At 42.9% G+C, this 27,579-nt stretch overlaps 2 protein-coding genes across 2 annotated transcripts; both read right to left on the bottom strand.

Annotated features, from left to right (window-relative positions):
• Positions 1–2,489: 2,489 nt before the first annotated feature.
• On the bottom strand, positions 2,490–12,474 carry psf2 (DNA replication complex GINS protein PSF2). The gene is made up of 5 exons (NM_001140217.1): positions 12,318–12,474; positions 11,881–11,995; positions 11,623–11,722; positions 11,348–11,474; positions 2,490–4,075 (listed from the first exon to the last, which is right to left on the bottom strand). Exons 1-5 carry the CDS (start codon positions 12,405–12,407, stop codon positions 3,944–3,946), a joined length of 564 nt encoding a protein of 187 aa, NP_001133689.1. The 5' UTR covers positions 12,408–12,474; the 3' UTR covers positions 2,490–3,943.
• A 5,196-nt stretch (positions 12,475–17,670) lies between these two features.
• LOC106562287 (ER membrane protein complex subunit 8) lies at positions 17,671–26,964 on the bottom strand. Its single transcript, XM_014127069.2, has 5 exons — positions 26,420–26,964; positions 26,056–26,132; positions 25,894–25,963; positions 25,696–25,790; positions 17,671–18,611 (listed from the first exon to the last, which is right to left on the bottom strand). Exons 1-5 carry the CDS (start codon positions 26,630–26,632, stop codon positions 18,452–18,454), a joined length of 615 nt encoding a protein of 204 aa, XP_013982544.2. The 5' UTR covers positions 26,633–26,964; the 3' UTR covers positions 17,671–18,451.
• Positions 26,965–27,579: the final 615 nt, after the last annotated feature.

The raw sequence follows: 27,579 nt of genomic DNA, 5'->3' as shown, positions 1-27,579 counted from the left end.
GGCGGTGACCCGATCCTGTAGGTTCATGCTCTACAACATTCGCAGAGTACGACCCTGCCTCACACAGGAAGCGGCGCAGGTCCTAATCCAGGCTCTTGTCATCTCCCGTCTGGATTATTGCAACTCGCTGTTGGCTGGGCTCCCTGCCTGTGCCATTAAACCCCTACAACTCATCCAGAACGCCGCAGCCCGTCTGGTGTTCAACCTTCCCAAGTTCTCTCACGTCACCCCGCTCCTCCGCTCTCTCCACTGGCTTCCAGTCGAAGCTCGCATCCGCTACAAGACCATGGTGCTTGCCTACGGAGCTGTGAGGGGAACGGCACCTCCGTACCTTCAGGCTCTGATCAGGCCCTACACCCAAACAAGGGCACTCCGTTCATCCACCTCTGGCCTGCTCGCCTCCCTACCTCTGAGGAAGCACAGTTCCCGCTCAGCCCAGTCAAAACTGTTCGCTGCTCTGGCACCCCAATGGTGGAACAAGCTCCCTCACGACGCCAGGACAGCGGAGTCAATCACCACCTTCCGGAGACACCTGAAACCCCACCTCTTCAAGGAATACCTGGGATAGGATAAAGTAATCCTTCTAACCCCCCCCTTAAAAGATTTAGATGCACTATTGTAAAGTGGTTGTTCCACTGGATATTATAAGGTGAATGCACCAATTTGTAAGTCGCTCTGGATAAGAGCGTCTGCTAAATGACTTAAATGTTAAATGTAGTTATCTGTAGTTGGATAGGTGTGTTGTTCATACTAGTTATCTGTAGTTGGATAGGTGTGTTGTTCATACTAGTTATCTGTAGTTGGATAGGTGTGTTGTTCATACTAGTTATCTGTAGTTGGATAGGTGTGTTGTTCATACTAGTTATCTGTAGTTGGATAGGTGTGTTGTTCATACTAGTTATCTGTAGTTGGATAGGTGTGTTGTTCATACTAGTTATCTGTAGTTGGATAGGTGTGTTGTTCATACTAGTTATCTGTAGTTGGATAGGTGTGTTGTTCATACTAGTTATCTGTAGTTGGATAGGTGTGTTGTTCATACTAGCGCTATCAAGGTCTGTAATTCTCCTGCAGCAAACCATATTCTTGTGAGGACATTATTACATGAAATCATGTCAGTTTACACTGACAAACACTGCAACACTAGACATTTTATGAAGAATGCATACGCTGAGGCAAAGTACTGTACATAGTTATTTGGACATAGACTGAAGCCAAAACTTTTCATTTGGCTCTATACTCCAGCATTTTGGATTTGATATCAAATGTTTTCTATGAGGTGACAGTACAGAATGTCACCTTTTATTTGAGGATATTTTCATACATATCTGTTTTACCGTTTATAAATGAAAGCACTTTATGTATCTAGTCCCCCCATTTGAATGCGTCATAAGTATTCTGAGAAATTCACTTATAGTGTATTCAATTTAGTCAAGTTAAGTATTTGGTCCCATATTCCTAACACGCAATGACTATATCAAGCTTGTGACTCTACAAACTTGTTTCAGTTTTTCCCTGAAACTCAAAAGCACTCATTACATTTTGAATGGCTAGCATGACAGGAAAATGATCCAGTTCACGCACTTATCAAGAGAACATCCCTGGTCATCCCTATTGCCTCTGATCTGGTGGACTCACTAAACACAAATGCTTCATTTGTAAATTATGTCTGTGTTGGAGTGTGCCCCTGGCTATCCATAAATTAATAAAAACAAATCGTGCCATCTGGTTTGTTTAATATAGGGAATTTGAAATGATTTATACTTTTACTTTCAATACTTAAGTATATTTTAGCAATTACATTTACTTTTGATACTTAACTATATTTAAAACCAAATACTTTTAGACTTTTACTCAAGAAGAATTTTATTGGGTGACTCACTTTTACTTGAGTAATTTTCTATTAAGGTGTCTTTACTTTTACTTACTGACAGCGACATCATGTCAAAGGAGCGGCCCTTGGTAAAACATTTATCCAGCTGGACTGCTTCATGGCACAGACATGGCAAAGCAATCGCTGAACTTATCTAGAGTAGGCAGATCTAAATATACTGAACAAATATTTTACACAACATGCAACAACTTCAACGTTTTTACTGAGTTACAGTTCATATAAGGAGATAAGTCAATTGAAATACATTAATTAGGCCCTAATCTATGGATTTCACATGATTGGGCAGGGGTGCAGCCATGGGTGGGCCTTGGGGGGCATAGGCCCACCCACTTGGCAGCCAGGCCCAGCCAACCAGAATTATTTCTTTTCGCACAAAGGGGCTTTATTACAGACAGAAATACTTCATTCACAAATTGTTTTATTTCTATCTGTTTTATGATACTTTCGTTGTTGATCGTATGGGATGAAAAGTGTTTTTTCTCTCCCTCAGACATAAATAAACAATTCCAGGTGAAAGCCAAAGGTCATAGCTAGAATAATAAAATATTACCTCTTGCTAGATTCATGACTACAGCCAATAGCGAAACAGTGCAAAATGTCTGTCAGATCATCTTTAATAAACTTAACTGGAAAAGCTGATATGCTTCAGTTTTCTGCCATATGACTGGTTTCACATTTTGTTTCCAGCGATTATAAGGTAAAATAGATCTAAAACAATTGTAATTTCTAACTACAATCCCATCATCCAAACGGCTTACTCATTTACCTAGCTCTTATCAATTTGTAAATTGCAGTGCATGGAGGATGGGATTATTTCTATTGGAAACCGACAGGTTCCTCAGCCTTATTAGTTTTATCACGCGTAATGGGGGTAGAATTAGGAGGTAATTAAGTTAAAAAAACAGTGTAGAATACAGCATATCTGTAGACACAACTCCACCACACCTTCTTTTCTTTAATCGCCACCCCAAACAAATAGCGGTATGATTAGCATGCTATTCTCAAACTTAAATTCAAGGTCAGAATTCACATAGAGTCTTATGTATCCAGAGGGGCATACATGTAGAAATTAGGGTTATGAGGTGTCCCCTGACCTAACATAAGGGGATGTACTTTGTCACAACACACACTTAGCAAAAATATATACATATTTAATCACACATACTGAAACATAACATGTTGCTTCTTTGATTTCCCAATGTAGGCCTGCCCCCCTCCATCCATAAAATCATGTTGTTCCTCTTCCTCAAACTAGACTTACCGGTCTATTCAGAATCATACAGGGCTAGAAACCTGATACACAAGGTATCTATCTCTAAACCATCCCTGCTACCTCTACTAAGCATGACATTTATACAAATATTTTAAAAGGCGTCAACCCAGATTTGGGGGGGAAAAGTCTAACCATACATGGATCAGCCAGACCAAAGCAGGGTGTTTCCTCCAGGGAGTCCATGACCTGTTGAAGAGGACTGACGAAGCTTCAACTAGAAACGAATCCAATGAGATAACACATTGTACTAAGGAATCAGTGCTCCCACTTCATAAGAACTGCTGGTCAGCTCTGTCTTCACTAGGACCAGACTTAGGGCACTATAAAATCTGTTTTACTTTTTGCCTGATTCCATTAGATTTTTTCAAAATTTCCATTTTGTTTTCCAGGTTTCCTGTGTTTTCACTCCAAAAAATAACACTTTTTAACTAGAAAAGTCCACAAGAATGCTTAAACCACATCAGAATAATTATTTTAGAAATGTACTCTTCAGAAAGTTGCAGGAAATACAAATCAGTGATGGATTCTGTTCATGTCTTATGATAAACTTGGGCTAATTCATGTTCAATAAGATTCCCTACTAAGTTCAATGCATTTTAGAATGTTGTTGAATTCTGTTTTAATGTCTGGATTCCATGATTCCGTCCGCGTTCTCCGTATTGCAGATTTTATTTTACTTTGCAGCTGGTGCAAATGCTTAGTAAAGCTAGGCCTAAGTCTGCTCCATCTTGCTTAGGAGAAGGAGAGGCTGCGGCGCAGGTCTCGTCCGTAAATACAGATCAGTGGTGGTCCTGGGCTTTGCCCCCACTGGCGCCGGGCTGCAGGTTGGAGCGCAGCTTGTACATGCAGTTGAGAGTGTCCAGCAGGAAGGACCGTGTCGTGTTGATCTCCATCAGAGTCAGGTTGTCCAGCTGGAGAGGGAAAGAGAGGAGAATGTAAATAAGGGAAGAAATCATGTTTCTACACAAAGTTCATAGACAGATGCATTCATCTAACTATACTTTACTTCTATCATCTTATTAATGCCACGTCTATCATGCTGCCTTGTTGACAATATGACCCGGTGGCGCTGACTGTTAACTAGAAATGACACAACGACAAGGTTCCAGTTTAACAAAGTTTACTATACTGTATGAACACACTACAAGGTAGCCATTACACTCTCGGCTAGGTCCATCCACGAACTAATTTCCTGCGCAGGCGCACTCTTGACTGAGTGATAGCCCCGTAATAACAGAAATATAGGGATACTTAAAACATGAACTTAACAATCTCCCCCTTTTCTTTAAAGACAAATTAAACATCAACAACATAATTAAATGTCCAAGTATTATTCAAGTTCCCCATTACAAATGGGTTGTGTGACAGTTTTTATTTGTATTACTCAAGCTGCCACTTTCCATTACTGAGAGCCTGTAGGAGGAGAGCCTGTAGGAGGAGAGCCTGTAGGAGGAGAGCCTGTAGGAGGAGAGCCTGTAGGAGGAGAGCCTGTAGGAGGAGAGCCTGTAGGAGCACAAGACCGGATGCTCCTTTTTCAGTCAGACAGTCAGCAAGCTGTTGCTTTGTGGTCGACCACAGAATCCACTGGATTCTCTGTGCTTGAATAAGTTCCTTGATGCTGCTAATCTCAAGACGAAGTCTTTTCTCTGTGACAGACTTGGTTAACGTCACAGCATCAACTAATGAGTAGTTGTCAGTGACACAAACTACAGGTAGAATGTGCCGTTTTGTCTCACCAGTGGTAAGCTCTGAGAAAAGAGTTGCAAGAAAGATCGCATTGTCAATTCCATCCGCAAGAGCAAGTGTTTCTCCAGCAAGTGTGCTTCGGACAACCCTTCTGATCCTTTTTGACTGCCAACAGATAGGCGAGAATCTTCCTCCTTCACCCATTAACACGATTAGATGTCCACCTTGTGTGCCTCCATCTGTAAGGTTCCCTAGCGAAGCATCACTGAAGACAACTAGTTTCAAAGAGTCATCTTTTCCAACATGCTGAAACTTTAAAGTCACTTGTTGTGATTTCAGTTTACGAACAACTTTGTTTGCCTCATGAATGGTTTGTAAAGTGGCGTGTTGTTAGATGCCAAGTTGCAACCATCAAACATTACATCAGGTCTACTCTGTCTAGCAACCCATAAAATTTGTCCTATCTTTGACCTCAATTGATCAGCTTCAATTCCACAGAGGGGAATTCCTTTGTACGGCTCTTGAAGAATCCATGTGAATGGGTTGAAGATTCTTGATATAGCTCTCCTGTTGCATCAGTATTGTCCCATCAACTGTAATAAACTCCATGCCAACATAACAAATGATCATGCTCCTCACGGCCGACCTGGAAAACAGATTTGAGGTGTGGAATCACAGTTGTAGCAAAGGTCTGTGAGCCACCCCAGATAAAGTCATCAACATGACAGGCAAGTACTCCAGTCACACTGCAGTCTTGATCAAGCGATCCTGTAGGTTCATGCTCTACAACATTCGCAGAGTACGACCCTGCCTCACACAGGAAGCGGCGCAGGTCCTAATCCAGGCACTTGTCATCTCCCGTCTGGATTACTGCAACTCGCTGTTGGCTGGGCTCCCTGCCTGTGCCATTAAACCCCTACAACTCATCCAGAACGCCGCAGCCCGTCTGGTGTTCAACCTTCCCAAGTTCTCTCACGTCACCCCGCTCCTCCGCTCTCTCCACTGGCTTCCAGTTGAAGCTCGCATCCGCTACAGACCATGGTGATTGCCTACGGAGCTGTGAAGGGAACGGCACCTCCATACCTTCAGGCTCTGATCAGGCCCTACACCCAAACAAGGGCACTGCGTTCATCCACCTCTGGCCTGCTGGCCCCCCTACCTCTGAGGAAGCACAGTTCCCGCTCAGCCCAGTCAAAACTGTTCGCTGCTCTGGCACCCCAATGGTGGAACAAGCTCCCTCACGACGCCAGGACAGCGGAGTCAATCACCACCTTCCGGAGACACCTGAAACCCCACCTCTTTAAGGAATACCTAGGATAGGATAAAGTAATCCTTCTAACCCCCCCCCCTTAAAAGATTTAGATGCACTATTGTAAAGTGGTTGTTCCACTGGATATCATAAGATGAATGCACCAATTTGTAAGTCGCTCTGGATAAGAGCGTCTGCTAAATGACTTAAATGTAATGTAAAATGTAAGCCAATAGAAGACTGCAGGATCCACTTGTGACAGTTTTCCACCTGTACTCAGCATTGTTGCCTTGACTTTATTGTACCAGTAGAGTGATGCATCTGCCAGTCCATACACACACTTCTTTAGTTTCCACAGTGTTCCTTCGCATTTAGCTTCAGGCGGAGGTCGGATGTGAATGTCCCTTGACAGCTCTGTTCCCTGCAAAAATGCAGATTTGATGTCTATGGAATTAAGTTTCCATTGTTTCTGGCAGATCACTGACATCAGCAATCTGAGTGACTCTGAGGCGCATGTCGGTGAGTCTTTTGGGAGTTCTTTAGCAGCCAGCTCCTTAAAACCTCTAGCCATTAGACGTGCTTCAGGCACTATTCCAGTTAAGGACTCTTTAAGGGTACACACCCACCTTGTTGAGACACATTTTTGGCCAATGTCTGTAACTTCCTCAAACACTCCATTTTTCCTCCAATTACTGAGCTCCTCTAGCTTAGCTGAGTCAAATGACACGTCCTTTGTTTCAAGTACATCATCATTTTGAATGTCATTCTGTTTTTTTCGATTTTCCATTGGTTCAATTCTGAGATTATCTACAAGTGACAGGTCAGCTGACCCTGTTGTACCAGAAAGTGTAACTGGTTCAGAGTACTGCAAGTTGTACCAGTTCTGGTGTTTTCCTTTGGCTTTTCCTGCTCGTCCAATGACGGTTGCTGTATGTGGAATACCACTTTCTCTGTCCATGTATTTAACAGTTTGTCCAGTTTTCAGATTGGAACAACCATGTTCTCTTAACACATGTGGCTGTTGTTGAATGTTTTCCTCATTTAAACGCTCAACAGTATTATCTGTGGCATGGTTGAAGGTCTCTGCTCCATTTCCTGTGTCAGTTTCAGTGTCCATATAATTGGATGTGACATCTGGTAGGTTTGTGTCTGTTACTGTCTCCTTTTCATTAGGATGATTCTCAGCAACAGCCCCTCTATCTTGTTGATCATTTACTTTCCGCAATCTTGAGTGATGCACCCTGACAATGATGCCTCCGTGCCTCACAAATATCACCACACCATCTTGGCCAATGACTACTCCCGGTCCCTTCCACTCTTGACAGTCAACTCGTTTGTAGTACACTTTGTCTCCAGTTTCGTACTTCTCATCGGTGGATCGTAGCCGTTTACGCAGAGCCCTGCGAATTCTGAGCACTCTGCTTCAGTGAACGCTTTTCTCGCTGCATGTAGTGCTGACAGGTGCTGTCCCACCCATGCACTCACACTGGCCCCTTCTAGTGCTGGTGGCTTGTCAACCAGTACAGAGGGAAGATTAGGGTTCTGCCCGAACACTAGTTGGTATGGGCTGTAACCATGAACATTGTGCATTGAGTTTTTTGCCATCAAAGCCCAATCTAGGGCTGTGTTCCAGTCACATCCATTTTCTTAACTTTCAGCATGATCTCTGTGAGTGTTTGATTGTGTCTCTCCAGAAGTCCATTGCTCCATGGACTGTATGCAGCAGTTGTCTTTACTTCCATGTTGAATTTCTCTGCCATTTCTCTTATTTCATTATTATTGAATTCTCCTCCATTGTCACTGTACAATTTCTGGGGCGGGCCATGCACACTTATCCAGGAATGAATGAAGTGCCTGACGATGTCACTGGGTTTCTTTGTATTCACAATGCTTCCAGCGCTGAAGCGTGTGAAGTGGTCGATTATGTGAAGGTACCACACACTTGGTGCTAACTCATGTAGATCTACAGCCACTGTTTCATTGTACTTGGAAGCTAGTGGCAAACCAACAGCTGGTTTGGGCTTAGGTTTACTGTATTTTTGACATGTCTCACAATTGTTAACTATCTGCTGTAGAATGGAAATACTCTCATCATCATTATTCCCTGAACTGCTGAGTAACTTCTGAAGTCTGTCAACTGTAGCATGTCCAAACTGTTTGTGAAGCTTTAACAATACTTTGTGTTTTTCTTTTGTGTTCATGTTCTCTGTGACTGTCAGAATCTCCATGTGCTCTGTGTCCGTCCGAATCTCATTTTTGCATGGACTCTGTGTGATGTCTTTGTCTAAAATGTTTACACAATAGTGGCGTGAGGTAGTAAGTTCAAGAGTCACTGGTTGTTTAAACATCACTGCCTTGTCATTTTTTATGTCTAATACAGCCCCTGCCTTCTTGAGGGAAGCTTTGCTTAACCTGTTGGGGCTAGGGGGCAGTATTTTCACGGCTGGATAAAAAAACGTACCCGATTTAATCTGGTTACTAATCCTACCCAGTAACTAGAATATGCATATACTTATTATATATGGATAGAAAACACCCTAAAGTTTCTAAAACTGTTTGAATGGTGTCTGTGAGTATAACAGAACTCATTTGGCAGGAAAACCCTGAGACATTTTCTGACAGGAAGTGGATACCTGATGTGTTGAATTACCTTTAAGCCTATGCCATTGAAACACACAGGGGTTGACTATTGCTTCCACTAGATGTCACCAGCCTTTACAAAGTGTTTTGAGTCTTTTACTGTGAGATCTGACCGAACAAGAGCCATGAAACGGTGATGGCCGATTAGACTCTGGCGCGCGAGTTCATGTTGGGTACCCTCGTTCCAATACGTTATAAAAGAGAATGCATTCGTCCACCTTGAATATTATTCATGTTCTGGTTAAAAAAGGCACTAATGATTTATGCTATACAACGTTTGACATGTTTGAACGAACGTAAATATATTTTTTCCCCTCGTTCATGACGAGAAGTCCGGCTGGCTTAGATCATGTGCTAACAACACGGAGCTTTTTGGATATAAATGATGAGCTTTTTTGAACAAAACTACATTCGTTATGGACCTGGGATTTCTGGAAGTGACATCTGATGAAGAGAATCAAAGGTAATGGATTATTTACATCGTATTTTCGATTTTAGATCTCTCCAACATGGCCGTTTGTCTGTATAGCAAAGCATATTTTTCTGGGCGCAGTGCTCAGATTATTGCAAAGTGTGATTTCCCAGTAAGGTTATTTTTAAATCTGGCAAGTTGATTGCGTTCAAGAGATGTAAATCTATAATTCTTTAAATGACAATATAATATTTTACCAATGTTTTCTAATTTTAATTATTTAATTTGTGGTGCTGACTTGACTGCCGGTTATTGGAGGGAAACGATTTCCTCAACATCAATGCCATAGTAAAACGCTGTTTTTGGATATAAATATGAACTTGATAGAACTAAAAATGCATGCATTGTCTAACATAATGTCCTAGGAGTGTCATCTGATGGAGATTGTAAAAGGTTAGTGCATCATTTTAGCTGGTTTTATGGTTTTGGTGACCCTGTCTTTGAATTGACAAAACATTACACACAGCTATTGTCAATGTACTCTCCTAACATAATCTAACTTTATGCTTTCGCCGTAAAACCTTTTTGAAATCGGACAACGTGGTTAGATTAAGGAGATGTTTATCTTTCAAAGGGTGTAAGATAGTTGTATGTTTGAAAAATTTGAATTTTGACATTTATTTGGTTTCAAATTTGCCGCTCTTGAAATGCACCTGCTGTTGATAGGGTGCACCACGGGTGGCACGCTAGCGTCCCACATAGCCCCAAGAAGTTAATAGTAAGGGGATATCTGCAGGGACCACCTCTGTTTCAATGTGACACTTAGTCTGACCAATTTTTGCTGGTATCTTAACTCTCTTGGTAGAATGGACAATTCTCCCATCTCCAAATTTGAAAGCTCTGTTGCTTGGTGTGTCAATCATATTTTGTACTTCTTTCATATTTAGTTCACTGACATAGCTATCAAGCCATTTTGCACCACACACTGTGCGTGTACATGCAGTATCAATCACAGCAAATCCTAAGGATTCAACTATAAAAATCTCAGTATCAGAAGCAGATTCATTTGAAAACAGTGTAATGTTACACTGCTCTATATCTGTGTTTACATTTTCTTCTGTTAGTTTAACTTGTTCATTTTTATGAGGACAGTCTTTAACCCAATGGTAAGTGCTTTGACAAACAGCACATTTTGATCTCCTTCCATATTTGTCCAGTGGATTTGTTCCGGGAAATGGCGCCCTCTTCAGGTTGTCTTGAGAACGTGACTTTTTGGCGCCTTTTCTCTGCTGCTCAGTGTAATATGCTCCGTCACTCGCTTGCATTCCATCTGTTAACGGCGCGACAGACGTCTTTTCACCAAAAATTATTTTTAGTGCCGACTTCATTGATGCAAAAGTCAGTACAGTACAAGCAGTCAAAGCCAACTGTTTCTCCCTACCATCTAGACAGGCAGTATCTAGCAACTTGAAAGCTAACACTGCATCCGGGAGAACCATGTCGTACTTGCGCATCCTATTGTACCTTTGTTCGAAATCAATGATGTAGTCCGTCATTGCAACCGAAATATCTCTCGAAACACTGTCAAAGTTTGAATATGCCTCGTAGGCACGGTCTTTCTCTTCTTTAAGAAATACAGAATCCAGTGCTCTGATCAAAGTTCCCATACTATCATCATTGTTCAAATCCTCAACGGATATTTCCAGTGCTGTATCTCTCGCTCTTCCCTCGAGCGATAATACCACCGCAAGTGCTTGCTTTTTCGCGTCCAGATTAGTAACCCGTGTCCAGATTCCAAGTTCATTTTTCCAACTTTCGTACGACCTCTTCTCGCCGAAGCGAGGTGGCACATTGTAGTTATTAGCCATCCTCTGCTACCAATGTTAACTCGAAATGACACAACGACAAGGTTCCAGTTTAACAAAGTTTACTATACTGTATGAACACACTACAAGGTAGCCATTACACTCACGGCTAGGTCCATCAACGAACTAATTTCCTGCGCAGGCGCACTCTTGACTGAGTGATAGCCCCGTAATAACAGAAATATAGGGATACTTAAAACATGAACTTAACACTGACTACTGTTCCATTTGAGCAGGGAGGTCCGCCCTCGTCGGTTTTGCCGGTCAAATGACGGGCCATAACCCGGTGCCCCCCGGTTCTAATCGAACTTCCTCAGTGATTGATTGATACCTTGGCATGTGCTTCCTGCTGGCTGATGAAGCTGTCAGCAGAGAGGCGGAGCTTGGCGATGCGCGTGTCCCAAATGTCCTTCACCAGTGTGCGGATCTCATCTGCTTTGGGAATGTTATCAGATGCACTGCAGAGAAACAGGGATATATGACAACACATTGCACACACAATTAGGAGCCACCTTCCAATTCCAGTCAAATTATAAATCAATAGCTATATCCAAACTAAGGAAATATATCCAAGATTAAAGTTAGGAAGTGTAGGATGATACTGACTGGTTGAGCAGCAGCTTGGTCAGCTCCATGTAGTATGGACTGGGGACAGGGGTGAATGTGTCTTCCTTCCTCTCTAGCTCTCTTATCTCCTCCAGTTTCTCTGCACACAGATGCAAAATTAAAGAAGTTCAGCTCTGACAATGGTTTAAGTAGAGGTACCATCTTTGTAGAGAATATATTAACAAACATAATTTATACATATTGATATTTAACCAGGACTATGATAAACCCTCAGAGACACCTGTCTCCTTAACTTACCTACATCCATCCACTCTGGTGGCACTATCCTGCATTTCTGCCTCTGTTTCAGATTGAGGGCCAGCCACACAGGCACGTCGACAGGTAGCCCTGGGTTAAAAGGACCAAGATCGCCCTGGAAACAGAAATCCACTTCTAAGTCATACAGAAAGTAAACAAACGTACAGTATCAGTAACGCGTTAGCTAGTTAGCCATGTGCCATCCCCATGGATCTGGCAGAAAAACATGGGAGTCTGGAGTGTAACAAGCTAGTTAGATGGCTAGTAAATTACTGTGGACTGTATTAATGTAACTAGCTAGTAGTTATGAATTAGCTAGTTATTAAACAATATCCGTGATCAGGCCAGAAAAATAGCCTAGCTAGCTAACAAGCTAGGCTAACGTCGTAACTAAACAAGAAACAGGTCAGCCATGCTAAAGACGTTAACCAACTCACCCCGATCAAGTAGATTTTGTCAAGACTGAAATTGGGGATAATCTTCACTACCTCCTTCTCGGCAAGGAATTCGACCTCAGAAGGGTCCATTATAACCTTACTTTTATCGTTTTACGTGTAACGTTATCTCCGCAGCAACAGTGTATCGATGTTTTCGCAAGTTCCCGCGAAATATTCAGAGTGTTGTCACTTCAAACGCGGAAGTCCCGCCTCCTCTCCAAATCAGTCAATTGCATACAATCGTCACTGGGTGGCAGTATTTACCCACACTAGAGGCACAGACGCACAACATGGCCAGAGACGGTAGAGAAAGACCTGCAGATAGAAACAACACTTCATGTAGCCACCTGAAATAATTGGATGGGTTTAATAAACAATATGGGGTCGATTCCGACCCGAGTTACGCGTGCGTAAATGGAATGTAGGCTAATTCCCTTTTTATGCACTTTTCTATCTATGTGTATGCTAACCTTGATTCTATTCAACCCGCTATTCGTTCCGGCTGGAGAGCTAAGAAATGAAGGTGTGGCGGAGATATCTCCAAAAAGACTGAACAGTGTTCAATACGAATGGGGTAATTAACAATGGGATTTAAAAGTGTTTTCTACAGTTGATTATTATAATTATTATATTATTATATTATTCATATTGTTATTACTAGTATTATTAATAGTACCATTAAAAATAATGTTTTGTTATTTATAACTGTTATTTCCATGATAACTATTTAGTAATCATTATTTTTAATGCTGTTAACAATAATGTCAATGTTATAATCAGGCTGACTATCTCTCATTCAGGCAAATGAGAAATAAGTGCACTCAGGCTATCAGGAAGGCCAAAGTTAGTTACTTTAAGGAGCAGTTCTCTCTGTGAGTCTAACCCCAAGAAGTTCTGGAAAATGGTTAAAGACCTGGAGAATAAAACTTCCTTCTCACAGCTGCCCATGTCCCTTAATGTTGATGATGTGGTTGTTACTGACAAGAAGCACATGGCTGAGCGCTTTAATCAACACTTCATTAAGTCAGGATTCCTGTTTGACTCAGCCATGCCTCCTTGCCCGTCCAACATTTCCTGATCTCCCACCCCTTCTAATACGACTATCCCCAATGCTTCTCCCTCTTTTTCCCCTGCCCGCCTCATAGTTTCTCCCTGCAGGCAGTCACTGAGTCCGAGGTGCTAAAGGAGCTCCTGAAACTTGACCCCCAAAAAACATCTGGTTCAGATGGTTTAGACCCTTTCTTCTTTAAGGTTGCTGCCCCTATCATCGCCAAGCCTATCTCTGACCTTTTTATCCTGTCTCTCCTTTCTGGGGAGGTTCCCATTGCTTGGAAGGCAGCCATGGTTCGTCCTTTATTTAAAGGGGGAGATCAAGCTGATCCTAATTGTTATAGGCCTATTTCTATTTTGCCCTGTTTATCAAAAGTGTTGGGAAAACTTGTCAATAATCAACTGACTGGCTTTCTTGATGTCTATAGTATTCTCTATGGTATGCAAACTGGTTTGCACTCAGGTTATTGATGTGTCACTGCAACCTTAAAGGTCCTTAATGATGTCACCATTGCCCTTGATTCTAAGAAATGTTGTGCTGCTATTTTTATTGACTTGGTCAACGCTTTTGATACGGTAGACCATTCCATTTTTGTGTCCCAGCTAAGAAGTATTGGTGTCTCTGAGGGGTCTTTGGCCTGGTTTGCTAATTACCTCATTCAAAGAGCGCAGTGTATAAAGTCAGAAAATCTGCTGTCTCAGCCACTGTCTGTCACCAAGGGAGTTCCCCAAGGCGCGATCCTAGGCCCCACGCTCTTCTCAATTTACATCAACAACATAGCTCAGGCAGTAAGAAGCTCTCTCATCCATTTATATGCAGATGATACAGTCTTATACTCAGCTGGCCCCTCCCCGGATTTTGTGTTAAATGCTCTACAACAAATCGTTCTTACAGTCCAACAAGCTTTCTCTACCTTTAACCTTGTTCTGAACACCTCCAAAACAAAGGTAATGTGGTTTGGTAAGAAGAATGCCCCTCTTCCCACATGTGTTATTACTACCTCTGAGGGTTTAGAGCTTGAGGTAGCCATCTCATACAAGTACTTGGGAGTATGGCTAGATGGTACACTGTCCTTCTCTCAGCACATATCAAAGCTGCAGGTTAAAGTTAAATCTAGACTTGGTTTCCTCTATTGTAATTGCTCCTCTTTCACTCCAGCTGCCAAACTAACCCTGATTCAGATGACCATCCTACCCATGCTAGATTACGGAGACATAATTTATAGATCGGCAGGTATGGGTGCTCTCGAGCGGCTAGATTTTCTCTACCATTCGGCCATCAGATTTTCCTGCCAATGCTCCTTATAGGACACATCACTGCACTCTATACTCCTCTGTAAACTGGTCATCTCTGTATACCAGTGTAAACTGGTCATCTCTGTATACCCGTCGCAAGACCCACTGGTTGATGCTTATTTATCAAACCCTCTTAGGTCTCACTCCCCCCTATCTGAGATATCTACTGCAGCCCTTATCCTCCACATACAACACCCGTTCTGCCTGTCAAATTCTATTAAAGGTCCCCAAAGTACACACATCCCTGGGTCGCTCCTCTTTTCAGTTTGCTGCAGCTAGCGACTGGAACGAGCTGCAACAAACACTCAAACTGGACAGTTTTATCTCAATCTCTTCATTCAAAGACTCAATCATGTCAGTTGTGGGTGCTTTGCGTGATGTATTGTTGTCTCTACCTTCTTGCCCTTTGTGATGATGTTTGTGCCCAATAATGTTTGTACCATGTTTTGTGCTGCTACCATGTTGTGTTGCTACCATGTTGTTGTCATGTTGTGTTGCTACCATGCTGTGTTGTCATGTGTTGCTGCCATGCTATGTTGTTGTCTTAGGTCTCTCTTTATGTAGTGTTGTGTTCTCTCTTGTCGTGATGTGTGTTTTGTCCTATATTTATATTTTATTTATTTCTTTATTTATTTTTAATCCCAGCCGCCTTCCCCGCAGGAGGCTTTTTGCCTTTTGGTAAGCCATCAGTGTACATAACAATTTGTTCTTAACTGACTTGCCTAGTTAAATAAAGGTTAAATAAAATACAAATAGATAAATAAAAATATTATTTGTGCTATAATGGCAATTAACTGTATTCCTTTTTGTCTACAGATATGCTCTATTCTGACTTTGACACAATTCCCTCATTATTCCACCACCTTTATGCCCTAGGAAACCATGAATAAGGTCAAGCGAACCTACCGTTTTCTAGTGGAAAAAGCATCTACTTCATTTTTCCCCCATAGAAATAACAGCATTCTCCATGCACTGTAATTCATCAACTGAAAAGAGCTATTGATCAGATCTGGGTAGACATAGCAATTTTTGTATATGATTTTCCCTTATGATCCTTGGAGACTAATGTGAAACCAGTCAAGTGGAAGCAAACAGAAAATCATATAAACACGAACAGTTAAATAGGCTACAAATAGCTGTACCGTTATTCAGAATTGTAATTGTGTGCTCTCACAATTTAAGTGGATGAAATTTGGAGACCCAAGCTATAAGCTTCTGTAGGGCTGAGCCTGCCGAGTTGATGTATACGCTTCAGAATGTTTTAATTATATACCTGGAGTTTTCGCCATTTTATTTTACAATTTGTATCATGTTAAATATTAGCCACTATCAGGACCCACTATCAGTAATACCCAAATACATTTACAACTGTCACTTTAGTGTTCGTTTTCTTCAATTTGTAGCTGATATTTTGCATCATTCCATTCCATTGACCTTTCTTTCCTGTCACGCCTGTGTAGCTGTTACTGAGGGTCGCTAGCATTAGTGGATCACGTAAGGGTAACGTTGTGCAGTAGTGTGGGACATGTAGCCTATTAGAATAATTATGGAACTCAGACCACACATACCCATTATCATACAGTTCCATGATTTGTGAGGATTAGGGTAGATTCACAGGACTGTTGTTCAACACTATTGTCTGCTTTTTTCCACCTTCCAATATTTAGTGGTTTAAACTCGAATTTGACAACTTTCAGGATGAAACAAACCACTATTTTCAATTCATCAATATATTTTGTGCATAAAGGCTCTCCAAACCTGTTTTATTAATGATTCATATATACTTTCCTAACCATAAAATCTACCAGTTGGTGCTGAAACAGAGACAAAAATATCCATATATTTACATCTTTCTTTCATTGATCCCTGTATTCTGAGCCCCTTCTCTCCATGTTTCCTAGTCTGTCTACAACATTCTAATTAAAGGTACACCATATTTAAAGGGATGGCTTAAGATAAATGTACTATAAATCCTATTGAATGAAAACTCCAGAAGAAAATCTGTTGGCCAAATGTATTCAGCACATGCAAGGGAACCACCTCAAATGTTCTACTGCTTGAGCACCTGTTCATCTTATAGAATATTAGTTCAAAAGTATTGTGGAGCTCCTGCACCTAAATGTACACAGTAATGGCACCCAAAATGAGTACGGACACCTATTTCAGTCCAAGCACTGGGTAAGTCTGATTACTAACTACTGAGAAGTGCTTAGGAAAGGTGTGTGTAAGAAAGGTGTACATTTCCTGTCGGAATGGGGCCCTATGGTAGTAGTTCCATCATATTCTCAAGTTATGGAAAGTTCTTCGGGGTATGTGCTCTTTCAGGAATCAGTTTTTCACCATACCATTTGTCATGGCCCCTTACTTCGACCAGAGATTGTTTAGAATGAACATTTTGATACGTTTCAGCTTCTTCTTGTCTTGATGGACCCTCATAGATTGGAACATATTTTCCGGCCTCCCAAGTGGTGCAGAGGTCTAAGGCACTGCATTCCTATGGGAATCCCATAGGGTGACGCACAATTTGCCCAGCGTCGTCCGGGTTAGGGGAGGGTTTGGCTGGGGGGGGGCTTTACTTGGCTCATTACGCTCTAGCAACTCCTTGTGGCGGGAAGGGCGCCTGCAGGCTGACTTCAGTCGTCAGTTGAACGGTGTTTCCTCCGACACATTGGTGCAGCTGGCTTCCAGGTTAAGCGGGCGGGTGTTAAGAAGCACGGTTTGGCGGGTCATGTTTTCGAAAGACGCATAACTTGACCTTTGCCTCTCCCGAGCCCGTTGGGCAGTTGCAGCAATGAGACAAGGTCTAAAAAGGAGGGGGGAAAATAAATAAAAATGGAAAGTATTTTCCATTCATATCCGCTGTATGCTGTTTCAACCCAAAGTGATGGAACACTGCATCCTAAATGTAACACTCAGCTCATTCAGATCTATGGATCCTTCAAGTGTGTAGGGCAGCGCTAGAGTAAGGGAGTGATTTTAGAAAAAGGCATTAAAAACTTGCACAATATCTGAAAAGTTACATTTTATTTGTACATTCTGTCGAAACATTTTTTTTTACAAAATGTGTTTATTTAGACTTATCTTAATCCAACCTGAAATATATAATTAATGAATCAATAATAATAACATGGATATGCTTTAATCCCGAGTGATTTACAGTTTATTACCTATCCAATAGCATAATTTATTTCAGCAATTAAAGTAAAGAATAATCAGATCATCTTTTAACAAATAAATACTAAGCTATCTCTTATAAGAAAAACAGGAGGAAAACAGTTATCTGAGAATATAAACATTAAGACTTAATAGGTAGTGAAATAAAACAACATATCTCGTTGATTACAATTCTGTAATATTTCAATAAGTCACATCTCAGAACAATAATTTATAATGTCTAGCATCTCTGTAACTACTATTTCTGAAGAACCTAAAGTATTCAATAAGTCAAAATATATGATATTCATGTTTCCCTACCATTCAGAATTACACATACATCTTCATTAACTATTAGCGTACAAAAACCATGAGAAAGAAAATTAACACGTTGCATTGAATGACACCAAGGTCTTGATCCTCCCTACTACGGGATCAAAGATCCCAATGGTACCTGTGTCCTGCTTGCCCATGAAACTAAACTGGCCAATGCTCCGAAAGCTCTCTTCCCTGTGAGAGCAATTCACTAGGAACAAAGACTTAGCATTCCTGCACTACAGTAGTATTAGCACGTCCAACGCCGTTTTGGCTGCAATGTCTTTGTCTAGTGCAGTGCAGTCACTCGACTGGAAGGCTTAGCACAGGTGCAGGACAGACTTGTTGATCTCAGGGTTGGTCCAGTCATTCCTGAGGTCGTCTAGGTGATTGTCGAAGTCAATCAGGCTCTCGTAGGACCTGCCCTCCAGCAGAGCCGACGTGATCTTCTGAGCCTCACACCAGTCCTCAAAGCAGTCCCTGGAACACACACAAACCAACCAACACTCCAGAACCTCAGCTCCACCTTCGAGAATCACAAATCAAATCAAATCGCATTTGTCACAAGCGCCAGAAATAACTGGTGTAGACTTCACCGTGAAATGCTCGCTTACGAGCCCTTCCCAACAACGCAGAGTTTCAAAATAAAATAGTAACAAGGAATAAAGAACAACAAAGAATATCTAGTTAACAGAAGAAAAGAAAGAGAAAATCAGGACAGAAGAAAAAGGATATCAAAGTGAAACAGTTCTCTAAAGACACAGGAGACAATAATACAAGAAACAACACTTCTGTAGCTTGTCAACTATGTGTCTGTCTATCCCTGTTCTCTCCTCTCTGCACAGGCCATACAAACGCTTCACACCGCGTGGCCGCTGCCACTCTAACCTGGTGGTCCCAGCGCGCACGACCCACGTGGAGTTCCAGGTCTCCGGCAGCCTCTGGAACTGCCGGTCTGCAGCCAACAAGGCTGAGTTCATCTCAGCCTATGCTACCCTCCAGTCCCTAGACTTCCTGGCGCTGACGGAAACATGGATTACCACAGATAACACTGCTACTCCTACTGCTCTCTCTTCGTCTGCCCACGTGTTCTCGCATACCCCTAGAGCATCGAGCCAGCGGGGTGGTGGCACTGGAATCCTCATCTCTCCCAAGTGGACATTCTCTCTTTCTCCCCTGACCCATCTGTCTATCTCCTCATTTGAATTCCATGCTGTCACAGTTACCAGCCCTTTCAAGCTTAACATCCTTATCATTTATCGCCCTCCAGGTTCCCTTGGAGAGTTCATCAATGAGCTTGACGCCTTGATAAGTTCCTTTCCTGAGGATGGCTCACCTCTCACAGTTCTGGGTGACTTTAACCTCCCCACGTCTACCTTTGACTCATTCCTCTCTGCCTCCTTCTTTCCACTCCTCTCCTCTTTTGACCTCACCCTCTCACCTTCCCCCCCTACTCACAAGGCAGGCAATACGCTTGACCTCATCTTTACTAGATGCTGTTCTTCCACTAATCTCATTGCAACTCCCCTCCAAATCTCCGACCACTACCTTGTATCCTTTTCCCTCTTGCTCTCATCCAACACTTCTCACTCTGCCCCTACTCGGATGGTATTGCGCCGTCCCAACCTTCGCTCTCTCTCTCCCGCTACTCTCTCCTCTTCCATCCTATCATCTCTTCCCTCTGCTCAAACCTTCTCCAACCTATCTCCTGATTCTGCCTCCTCAACCCTCCTCTCCTCCCTTTCTGCATCCTTTGATTTTCTCTGTCCCCTATCCTCCAGGCCGGCTCGGTCCTCCCCTCCTGCTCCGTGGCTCGACGACTCACTACGAGCTCACAGAACAAGGCTCCGGGCAGCCGAGCGGAAATGGAGGAAAACTCGCCTCCCTGCGGACCTGGCATCCGTTCACTCACTCCTCTCTACATTCTCCTCTTCTGTCTCTGCTGCTAAAGCCACTTTCTACCACTCTAAATTCCAAGCATCTGCCTCTAACCCTAGGAAGCTCTTTGCTACCTTCTCCTCCCTCCTGAATCCTCCTCCCTCTCTGCGGATGATTTCGTCAACCATTTTGAAAAGAAGGTTGACGATATCCGATCCTCGTTTGCTAAGTCAAACGACACCGCTGGTCCTGCTCACACTGCCCTACCCTGTGCTTTGACCTCTTTCTCCCCTCTCTCTCCAGATGAAATCTCGCGTCTTGTGACGGCCGGCCGCCCAACAACCTGCCCACTTGACCCTATCCCCTCCTCTCTTCTCCAGACCATTTCCGGAGACCTTCTCCCCTTCCTCACCTCGCTCATCAACTCATCCTTGACCGCTGGCTACGTCCCTTCCGTCTTCAAGAGAGCGAGAGTTGCACCCCTTCTGAAAAAACCTACACTCAATCCCTCCGATGTCAACAACTACAGACCAGTATCCCTTCTTTCTTTTCTCTCCAAAACTCTTGAACGTGCCGTCCTTGGCCAGCTCTCCTGCTATCTCTCTCAGAATGACCTTCTTGATCCTAATCAGTCAGGTTTCAAGACTGGGCATTCAACTGAGACTGCTCTTCTCTGTGTCACGGAGGCTCTCCGCACTGCTAAAGCTAACTCTCTCTCCTCTGCTCTCATCCTTCTAGACCTATCTGCTGCCTTTGATACTGTGAACCATCAGATCCTCCTCTCCACCCTCTCCGAGTTGGGCATCTCCGGCGCGGCCCACGCTTGGATTGCGTCCTACCTGACAGGTCGCTCCTACCAGGTGGCGTGGCGAGAATCTGTCTCCGCACCATGCGCTCTCACCACTGGTGTCCCCCAGGGCTCTGTTCTAGGCCCTCTCCTATTCTCGCTATACACCAAGTCACTTGGCTCTGTCATATCCTCACATGGTCTCTCCTATCATTGCTATGCAGACGACACACAATTAATCTTCTCCTTTCCCCCTTCTGATAACCAGGCGGCGAATCGCATCTCTGCATGTCTGTCAGACATATCAGTGTGGATGACGGATCACCAGCTCAAGCTGAACCTCGGCAAGACGGAGCTGCTCTTCCTCCCGGGGAAGGACTGCCCGTTCCATGATCTCGCCATCACGGTTGACAACTCCCTTGTGTCCTCTTCCCAGAGTGCTAAGAACCTTGGCGTGATCCTGGACAACACCCTGTCGTTCTCCACTAACATCAAGGCGGTGACCCGATCCTGTAGGTTCATGCTCTACAACATTCGCAGAGTACGACCCTGCCTCACACAGGAAGCGGCGCAGGTCCTAATCCAGGCACTTGTCATCTCCCGTCTGGATTACTGCAACTCGCTGTTGGCTGGGCTCCCTGCCTGTGCCATTAAACCCCTACAACTCATCCAGAACGCCGCAGCCCGTCTGGTGTTCAACCTTCCCAAGTTCTCTCACGTCACCCCGCTCCTCCGCTCTCTCCACTGGCTTCCAGTTGAAGCTCGCATCCGCTACAAGACCATGGTGATTGCCTACGGAGCTGTGAAGGGAACGGCACCTCCATACCTTCAGGCTCTGATCAGGCCCTACACCCAAACAAGGGCACTGCGTTCATCCACCACTGGCCTGCTGGCCCCCCCACCTCTGAGGAAGCACAGTTCCCGCTCAGCCCAGTCAAAACTGTTCGCTGCTCTGGCACCCCAATGGTGGAACAAGCTCCCTCACGACGCCAGGACAGCGGAGTCAATCACCACCTTCCGGAGACACCTGAAACCCCACCTCTTTAAGGAATACCTAGGATAGGATAAAGTAATCCTTCTAACCCCCCCCTAAAAGATTTAGATGCACTATTGTAAAGTGGTTGTTCCACTGGATATCATAAGGTGAATGCACCATTTTGTAAGTCGCTCTGGATAAGAGCGTCTGCTAAATGACTTAAATGTAATGAATAAATTAAAATACACAAGAATTGAGATATTTACAGGGAGTACCAGTACCAGATCAATGTGGAGCTATATACAGGGAGTACCAGTACCAGATCAATGTGGAGCTATATACAGGGAGTACCAGTACCAGATCAATGTGGAGCTATATACAGGGAGTACCAGTACCAGATCAATGTGGAGCTACAGTGCCTTGCGAAAGTATTCGGCCCCCTTGAACTTTTCGACCTTTTGCCACATTTCAGGCTTCAAACATAAAGATATAAAACTGTATTTTTTTGTGAAGAATCAACAACAAGTGGGACACAATCATGAAGTGGAACGAAATTTATTGGATATTTCAAACTTTTTTAACAAATAAAAAACTGAAAAATTGGGCGTGCAAAATTATTCAGCCCCTTTACTTTCAGTGCAGCAAACTCTCTCCAGAAGTTCAGTGAGGATCTCTGAATGATCCAATGTTGACCTAAATGACTAATGATGATAAATAGAATCCACCTGTGTGTAATCAAGTCTCCGTATAAATGCAGCTGCTCTGTGATAGTCTCAGAGGTCCGTTTAAAGCGCAGAGAGCATCATGAAGAACAAGGAACACACCAGGCAGGTCCGAGATACTGTTGTGGAGAAGTTTAAAGCCGGATTTGGATACAAAAAGATTTCCCAAGCTTTAAACATCCCAAGGAGCACTGTGCAAGTGATAATATTGAAATGGAAGGAGTATCAGACCACTGCAAATCTACGAAGACCCGGCCGTCCCTCTAAACTTTCAGCTCATACAAGGAGAAGACTGATCAGAGATGCAGCCAAGAGGCCCATGATCACTCTGGATGAACTGCAGAGATCTACAGCTGAGGTGGGAGACTCTGTCCATAGGACAACAATCAGTCGTATACTGCACAAATCTGGCCTTTATGGAAGAGTGGCAAGAAGAAAGCCATTTCTTAAAGATATTCAGAAAAAGTGTCATTTAAAGTTTGCCACTAGCCACCTGGGAGACACACCAAACATGTGGAAGAAGGTGCTCTGGTCAGATGAAACCAAAATCAAACTTTTTGGCAACAATGCAAAACGTTATGTTTGGCGTAAAAGCAACACAGCTCATCACCCTGAACACACCATCCCCACTGTCAAACATGGTGGTGGCAGCATCATGGTTTGGGCCTGCTTTTCTTCAGCAGGGGCAGGGAAGATGGTTAAAATTGATGGGAAGATGGATGGAGCCAAATACAGGACCATTCTGGAAGAAAACCTGATGGAGTCTGCAAAAGACCTGAGACTGGGACGGAGATTTGTCTTCCAACAAGACAATGATCCAAAACATAAAGCAAAATCTACAATGGAATGGTTCACAAATAAACATATCCAGGTGTTAGAATGGCCAAGTCAAAGTCCAGACCTGAATCCAATCGAGAATCTGTGGAAAGAACTGAAAACTGCTGTTCACAAACGCTCTCCATCCAACCTCACTGAGCTCGAGCTGTTTTGCAAGGAGGAATGGGAAAAAATGTCAGTCTCTCGATGTGCAAAACTGATAGAGACATACCCCAAGCGACTTACAGCTGTAATCGCAGCAAAAGGTGGCGCTACAAAGTATTAACTTAAGGGGGCTGAATAATTTTGCACGGCCAATTTTTCAGTTTTTTATTTGTTAAAAAAGTTTGAAATATCCAATAAATTTCGTTCCACTTCATAATTGTGTCCCACTTGTTGTTGATTCTTCAAACAATTACAGTTTTATATCTTTATGTTTGAAGCCTGAAATGTGGCAAAAGTTCTAAAAGTTCAAGGGGGCCGAATACTTTCGCAAGGCACTGTATATACAGGGAGTACCAGTACCAGATCAATGTGGAGCTATATACAGGGAGTACCAGTACCAGATCAATGTGGAGCTATATACAGGGAGTACCAGATCAATGTGGAGCTATATACAGGGAGTACCAGTACCAGATCAATGTGGAGCTATATACAGGGAGTACCAGTACCAGATCAATGTGGAGCTATATACAGGGAGTACCAGATCAATGTGGTGCTATATTCAGGGAGTACCAGTACCAGATCAATGTGGAGCTATATACAGGGAGTACCAGTACCAGATCAATGTGGAGCTATATACAGGGAGTACCAGTACCAGATCAATGTGGAGCTATATACAGGGAGTACCAGTACCAGATCAATGTGGAGCTATATACAGGGAGTACCAGTACCAGATCAATGTGGAGCTATATACAGGGAGTACCAGATCAATGTGGAGCTATATACAGGGAGTACCAGTACCAGATCAATGTGGAGCTATATACAGGGAGTACCAGTACCAGATCAATGTGGTGCTATATTCAGGGAGTACCAGTACCAGATCAATGTGGAGCTATATACAGGGAGTACCAGTACCAGGTCAATGTGGAGCTATATACAGGAAGTACCAGTACCAGATCAATGTGGAGCTATATACAGGGAGTACCAGATCAATGTGGAGCTATATACAGGGAGTACCAGTACCAGATCAATGTGGAGCTATATTCAGGGAGTACCAGATCAATGTGGAGCTATATACAGGGAGTACCAGTACCAGATCAATGTGGAGCTATATACAGGGAGTACCAGTACCAGATCAATGTGGAGCTATATACAGGGAGTACCAGTACCAGATCAATGTGAGGCTATATACAGGAAGTACCAGATCAATGTGGAGCTATATACAGGGAGTACCAGATCTATGTGGAGCTATATTCAGGGAGTACCAGTACCAGATTAATGTGGAGCTATATACAGGGAGTACCAGTACCAGATCAATGTGGAGCTATATACAGGGAGTACCAGTACCAGATCTATGTGGCGCTATATACAGGGAGTACCAGTACCAGATTAATGTGGAGCTATATACAGGGAGTACCTGTGCCAGATCAATGTGGAGCTATATACAGGGAGTACCAGTACCAGATCAATGTGGAGCTATATACAGGGAGTACCAGTACAATGTGGAGCTATATACAGGGAGTACCAGTACCAAATCAATGTGGAGCTATATACAGGGAGTACCAGTACCAGGTCAATGTGGAGCTATATTCAGGGAGTACCAGTACCAGATCAATGTGAGGCTATATACAGGGAGTACCAGTACCAGATCATTGTGGAGCTATATACAGGGAGTACCAGTACCAGGTCAATGTGGAGCTATATACAGGGAGGACCAGTACCAGATCAATGTGAGGCTAGTTACAGGGAGTACCAATACCAGATCAATGTGCAGAGGTACGAGGTATTTGAGGTAGATGTGTACATGAAGGCAGGGTAAAGTGACTAGGCATCAGGATAGATGATAATAGTAAAATAAATATCTACCACACTAGGTTCTATTTCACTAACAGATATTGGCATAGTATACCATGTAGTTCCAAATATTTTTTCTTTGGACAGGAATAAGACACCCATCAAGAAATGTTGCTTCCACAAGTCTAAAACTGCTGCAGTGTTGCAATGCGGTATGGAAGGCTGACCATATAATTACATATTAGAACTCATTTTTGATCCAATCAGTAATTTTATAGGATCTCTGAGAGGTCGACAGCCTGTGTATATGGTATAGCTGTTAAGACTGTCAAATGTCTGCACATCCAAATCTTTTTGGATAAATGGCTGTTCAGTAGCTGTGATATATCTAGCCCACATTACATATTAGGAAAGCTCAGGAACACTTACGCATTACAGTCCCTGCATTTCCACTTGTTTTCATGGTGGTCATAGATGGCTAATATGGGCTCATAGCAGCCCATGGTGAATCTGGTGCTGTCCACCTTAGGAACACAACATTATTAGAAATACAGTGGTCAGTGTAGGTCTTATGTGTGAATTCGGTAATGTGGCAGTTCTGATACTGGACAGCTAATAGAGGATTACCATAATCATTGCTGCTTCGCTGAAGTTCTCTGCAATCCTGGCCCCAACTTTTTCAGCAACCTGGTTAGGTCTGTGGGAGTCAAAAGACAGAGTACATTGTGTATCATATCAACACAACTCTCCACAGAGCATGAAAGGGATCCTGTATCAAACTCTTGTTACCTGAAGTCCTTTGTGCGCTCGTTGGCTTGGTAATACCCAGCTATGACATATTTGTTCTCTTTACACCACGTGTCAATCTGGAAGTTGGAAAATAAAAAAATGATTAGCTTGTTTGACTAGCTGACTAAACTCAACACCACTGTGAAGGAAGTTTCTGATAACTTGTCCATTGGTGGAGTTTATCAGAAACTTCCTTCACTATGATGTTGAGTTTAGCTTGACGCGTCAGCAGGACTGCTAGCTGGTAATGCACCTCTACTTCAACAGGCCCAGTAACTTGCAGTGGTGAACATGCAGTGGAGTAACATGAACATTTTTGAAACATGACATGTGAATAGAAGATAAAGACGATCAATTCACTCACCAATGTAAGTGCCACTTCCAGCATAGGTGCCAATGCAAGTGTGCCGTGGAATAGTGGTATACAATCCACACAGAGGATTGGAGTGGAGTGGCTGTCTTTCTTCTTCTCCTTCTGTTTCTCAGCAACCAGTAATCCGTTCACGGCGCAATGAGGATATTTAGCAGCATGCAAAAGCATCTTGCAATAAGCCTGAGTTGTCAATTTAATACTCATTCTTATTTCGAGATAAACACTAAACTACCTAATTGTACAAGGATGGTCTGGAGACTGCTAGCTTGACAGCTAGCCAACGGATATCATACCCGATACCAGAGAGACAGTGACAGCTCTGCCAGGTTGACTACGGTAATCGAGTCTCTTATAACTAGCTACCTATATAAAGGTCACTTTTCGTGAATGTTACAGTGCATTAATGCTGTATGTTGGTCACGACGGTAACGTTATATCTTACTACAAATTCACTCTGCTTAGCTTCTCTCTGGTGGTTTGCACCGGTACTATACCACACACACACACCGCTGTGAAACAGGCAAGAATAATTTAGTACTTCTGGGTCACGGATATTTGGAATCCTTCAGAATAAAAATCCAGCCCTGTATACTTTGTAAATTAATAACTAGGGCGAAAATTATGGAAAATGTGCACAATTATCGATATATTGTATACTACTTATCATACAAATAATAATTCAAAGTAATTATATAAGACATGTCATTTATGTGTTGATGTTTTTTTTTTTTAAGCCGAAATGGTCATCAATGTATTTTTTGTGTGTACTCATTTATTGCACCTTACAAAATTATTTGTACGTTGTGTCACAGTAAAAGGGGGTCCACTACCCAGGAGCACTTCTTGTTTCCAAATCCACAGAGTTTACACCCAGAGGAATGTCGCTGTTCATTTGGCGGCACTTAAAGAGTGGCCAGTCATCTTAAATCCATTTTTGTCAGTCAATTCACGTGACTGGCAGGAGACCTTTTGCCTTTTGGTAGGCCGTCATTGTGAATAATAATTTGTTCTTAACTGACTTGCCTAGTTAAATAAAATATGTTTTAATGCTGTTAACAATAATGTCAATGCTATAATATGATTTGTGCTATAATGGCGATTAACTGTATTCCTTTTTCACAAAATTATAAGTCTGCTAACATTTCCTCATA

Source organism: Salmo salar, chromosome ssa11 (genome assembly GCF_905237065.1).
Source record: "Salmo salar chromosome ssa11, Ssal_v3.1, whole genome shotgun sequence".
NCBI lineage: Eukaryota > Metazoa > Chordata > Actinopteri > Salmoniformes > Salmonidae > Salmo > Salmo salar.
The sequence above is the reverse complement of the archived record's forward strand: the minus strand, read 5'-3'. Positions and strand labels throughout refer to the sequence as shown.